The 4,624-nt window shown below is 39.2% G+C and overlaps 1 protein-coding gene across 5 annotated transcripts in view; it reads right to left on the minus strand.

Annotated features, from left to right (window-relative positions):
- Positions 1 to 646: 646 nt before the first annotated feature.
- Positions 647 to 4,624, minus strand: part of agtpbp1 (ATP/GTP binding carboxypeptidase 1) — a 27,867-nt gene continuing 23,889 nt past the window's right edge. For 3 of the 5 annotated variants that reach the window (XM_005722047.1, XM_005722049.1, XM_005722050.1), the window contains one exon: positions 647 to 2,841. In XM_005722047.1, the coding sequence (XP_005722104.1) occupies positions 2,679 to 2,841 (163 nt within the window). In that variant the 3' untranslated portion in view covers positions 647 to 2,678. The remainder of the gene's footprint in view (positions 2,842 to 4,624) is intronic. The other 2 variants (XM_013914554.1, XM_005722048.1) reach the window with 1 other exon arrangement.

A 4,624-nucleotide genomic window follows, 5' to 3' on the forward strand; every position in this document is an offset into this window, starting at 1 on the left:
GGATCTTAACCACAGTTTAATGGACTGACATTCTGAAGTCTTGGCCTCTTTTGAAGCCTGAAATGAACATATTTACATGAGGCTGGGTGCTGATCTATAACTATGCCTAGTAATCTCAGTTAGCAGCGCTGATCTATAGCATCTGTGGATGCCCTGCACAGTCAATTAAAAAAAAAAAAAAGTAAATAATGCAACTTCGACTTCTTGGAATATCTGCTGGGACAGTTAACCACACTGCAAGCCACATCATTTGTCAGATACAGGACCGTGCAAATGACTTGACACCCCTCATTTCTTTATATTTTGCTAGCAAAACAGGAAACGGGTGCAGTGATTTATTGAAACGAAAACCAGAGTTTACAAGCTTGAAAGTCAACACAGCCTGAAAAAGTTTTTTCCTTAAAAAAAAAAAAAAAAAAAAACAGAAAGAAAAGAAGCTCTTTTAATGTGTTTTGCTTCTCATATCTTTAGGATCAATTACAGTTGTTTTATTAAATTCAAAGAGAAATGTTTCCATGAGGACAGATTTTATGTGAATTTCATGCTCACTCAAGTTTCACAAAACACACGTCAGTATCACAGTGAAAAGTGTACAGTTCAGGAACAAAAAACTAAATATGAAATAAATAAAATGCAGCAGTTTACCATATTCACATTTTATTTCCCATGTATTCAGTCTTAGCTTTTATTTTCTGCAGTACAATCAACTTAAAATGAATAACTATCCCAACAAACGCAGCCCAGCATTGCACATAAGCTGCAAGAGACAGAAACATGACAGACACATATCGCATATTATACTGAAATTACATGTGGATATCCCTCACACACACACACATGCACACGCACGACAATAATGCTGTGTTTCTAAGATGTCCCAAACAAAACTTAAAAGGAAGCAAAGGACAGAAAACAGAGGAGTGAAATGGGTTTAGAAGGAAAGAGAGGAGCGAAAAAATTATTGGGGGAGTGAAGCCGAGTTAGAGTGGATAATCAAATTGAAAGCAGAAACACACTTTAAGAGCATTAGCTGAGCAGAATAATGGAATAACTTAAACTCCTGCAAATGTGCACACACAGTCTGCACCCACACAGAAAAATGTACGTACAGGAAGCATCACACAAAAAATACTTAATAATTTAAAAACAGCTAGCAAAAAACAAACAAACAAATCAACCTGTACGACAGAAACACATCTCTATGAGCAGGAAAAAAAACAATTTGATACTCGGCACCATCTGTTTTTACACATGGGTCTGTCCTACACAACTCCACAAAATATACACACAAGAGGAAAGAACAACGACGGGAAAAACATTCCAGTATAGACAAAAGAGAAGTGTTACCGTCGAGCTTTGGGCTGGGCTCAAACAAACGAGGTGACTAAAGATGAGGTTTCCACACTACTCGCATTCACTTTGTCTTTGTTCTGTGTGATTTGTGTTTGTCCAAAGTGCGCAAGGGTTTTCTGCTCTCTGTGCAGCACATGCTTTCTTGTTCATCACTACTTTGTTATACTAACACGGTTCATAAAAAACAATGAAAACACCGACATGTGGATGCTATACATTCCACCTAAATGTGTCACTGATGTTAGTTTGCAGTGTTTACATCCACGTTTTAAATACTGTACAAGGTTTGTCTTTATAAAGACGTGAACATTCTGCTTGTGTGTGATATGAATAGCTTCGGTTTTGGATAAAGCAAGGCAGAGAGCACATGGGTGATCGGCCCACGTGTCGCGTTGCCGAAGAGGGAAGGAAGTAAGGTCACGGCTCAAGTCTGGTTACATCTGAGCTGGTTCTTGTTCAAATGATGTTCAGATATGACAGCTGTTTGATCATCTGTGCATCCCATTTCAACAGTGATACCTTGGCTTCTCAAAGAAAAGAAAGAGACAAGCAAAGAAGGCCTGAACAAACTAAATGAATACAAAGTTAAAGTGCAGGGCAACAATAAAGAAAGCTAGAAAGAGGAAATAAGAAGGCAGGCAGATTGGATCTCGGTGCTGGCCAGTGGAGGAGATCCAGTTTCCCTAAATCACCTGCAGAAGTGTTTCTATCAAACACAGCGTCACAGATGAGAGGGCTTTCAAAGCCTACAGAAGCCACTGGCTCTATTATACAACTACAACCTTGGCAGAAAGCTTCAGCGTGAGTTTGGAAGTGATAAAAAAGGAGCAGCGAGTGGACCGGGGTTCAAGTTAAATGTCAAAAGTGCCTGCTGGTTGCAGCCCTGTGCAGCTATATGTGAATCTCAGAGGCTATATGGTGTCTGAGGTCAAGGCTTACAGTTCATGATGATTAAATTCTGGTAGTGAAAGGTGAAAACATTCATTAGAAGCTTTATTTTTTGTATTACTGTGGCTTATATCAGTCTATCTGAAGTGAAAGGCAGGTGGAGTACCGTTAGGAGCAGCACGTCAGCCGCATAGACAAGAGTAAATCTATCAGGTCGACGCACACCTGTGTGGTGCTTATGTACCATTTGGATTTGTATTTACAGCAGGGTCAGGTTTAAATCTATGCTATTTATCCAGCAGTCAAAGTGAGAAGTGTTGCTATGTCACCTGTGAAATCTTTAAATTTAGATCATCTAAAAGCCCAGGCACCGGCTGTTTGTAAGCTCAAACTGCCAGGTACAGATGAGATTAACCCCGCAGCGCTGATCCCTGCGATTAGTACAAGTCGGACAGTTGATCGAGGTGGTCGGGATTCTCGTGGACGTTGTTGCCGTGCTCGTTTTCGGGCTCCGCGTCCTCATTGTCACTTTCTGCGCTGTAGTCTATAGCCTCCAGAAAGGACGGCTCGTCCTCCTCCATCACATAGGTAGTTGGGCTGCTGGGTAACAAAATAAAGAGTCACTGCCACGCGTGTCATGGATGATGGTTAAACTGGAAGAATGGCAATGTTCAAATTGTGAAAGCACAATCAAAACATAACAGGAGCTTTCATTTAAAAATAAATAAATAAAATGTTTCTTTATTTTGTGATTTTTTTTTTGTTCAGAGGCATGATTAAATTTTTAATTTAAATAATATACCAGTAAGACAGGTCATTATTTTTATTGCTGATGGAGTTCGTGATTATCTTGGACTCACTATTAAATTTAGTCAAAGACAAATTGATTTTTTTCCTCAAAGTTTGATTTAAAAAATATTTTCTAAACGAAAAGGCAGCAAAAAAAGATCTGAGAATCTAGATTTAACATTTTTGCTTGATATATGACTTAAATGACCGATATATTCATAAAACTGCTGCAGTTTGTGACCTTAAATATGAGGAAATGCTCTCTTTCCTCACATTTCTACTGTTAAATGCCACATAAATAATCAGATCCTGCCAGTAAGAGTAATTGCTTAAACACAGAACAAGAAGCAAACGCAAACTCTGCAAAACAATTATACATATTAATATAACATTTATAAATCATAAAAACGTAAAGACCGCTAACACACATTAAATGTCTGCTTTGACCAATGAGGCAGTTGGGGTTTTTTCTGTCGGTCTTAATGGTTAAATGCTTGCTGGTTCTTTGAGGTTTTAGTGGCTTTAGTGGGTTTTTAATGGTGTTAATGGTCTGAAATGTGATCCCAGGGAGACAGTCGATCAGGGGGGCTCAGACAATGATCTCCCACCAAGCTCGCCTGAGTATGAGTGGATGAGAGAGACAGAGACAGAGAAATTACGCATCAGTATATGTACAGCAAACGTGTATGTGTATGAGGTAATGTGTGCGTGTGTAATGCATGTTGTCCAAGCAGATAATGAAAGCAATGTGTCAACCATTTCAGGCCATTACAGAAATATCAAACCAATTCACACACACACACACACACACCCATTTTGTGTATCCACCAAATTGGAGTCATCTCCATATACCGTCTGTCTGAATATACAAATCCATATATGTTCATTAAAACCCAAATTACCCTCAGTCACACAAGGATAAACCTCCACATCTGCAGAAGCTTCTAAATCGTTCTGGTCCTTTCTTATGCGCACAAAAAAAAAAAATCAGACCCCATTGCTCGTATCCACCCATTTAAGCACTCCAGTTATTTGAAGACACATCCCAGTGGCCACAATATCATCGTTGTGATGAACTCTTAAATGGTAAGTGGTACTATACCAAGCCCCACGAATAAAGCCATAAATCCAGGATGAGAGCGACCAATCCCAGAGGGTACTAATGCCCACACACACACACAGCCACACAAACACTTTTGGAGTCCCTTAATGATCAGACACATAAATGATGAATGAATATATCAATATGAGAGTAGAGTAGGTTAGTAACAGAGAGACAAGGAGATGCAGGGAGAAAGAGATGTAAGCATTAAGTGGTTTGGAATATAGAGCCATCACTTGGATTCGACTTCTTTAACAAAGCAGAAGCTAATGTATTAAAATAAGAAATGAAGATAACCTTGGTGGTCACGGCTTGGGTTTGGCCAAGCTTAATAATTTATTGGCTGTGTTGAACTAAGTACAATCTAATCTGTGGCGACCTCATATTTCTGAACTGGTCATTTCAATCGAGGTGATTAGATAATGCATGAAGCTACTGGGTGATTTCTTTTTTCTTCTTTTAGGGTGAAGAGCAGTGCTGACTCACTGTCAC

The sequence above is a fragment of the Pundamilia nyererei genome, unplaced genomic scaffold, assembly GCF_000239375.1.
Source record: "Pundamilia nyererei isolate P.nyererei 1_Seehausen unplaced genomic scaffold, PunNye1.0 scaffold00006, whole genome shotgun sequence".
In the NCBI taxonomy this organism is placed as follows: domain Eukaryota; kingdom Metazoa; phylum Chordata; class Actinopteri; order Cichliformes; family Cichlidae; genus Pundamilia; species Pundamilia nyererei.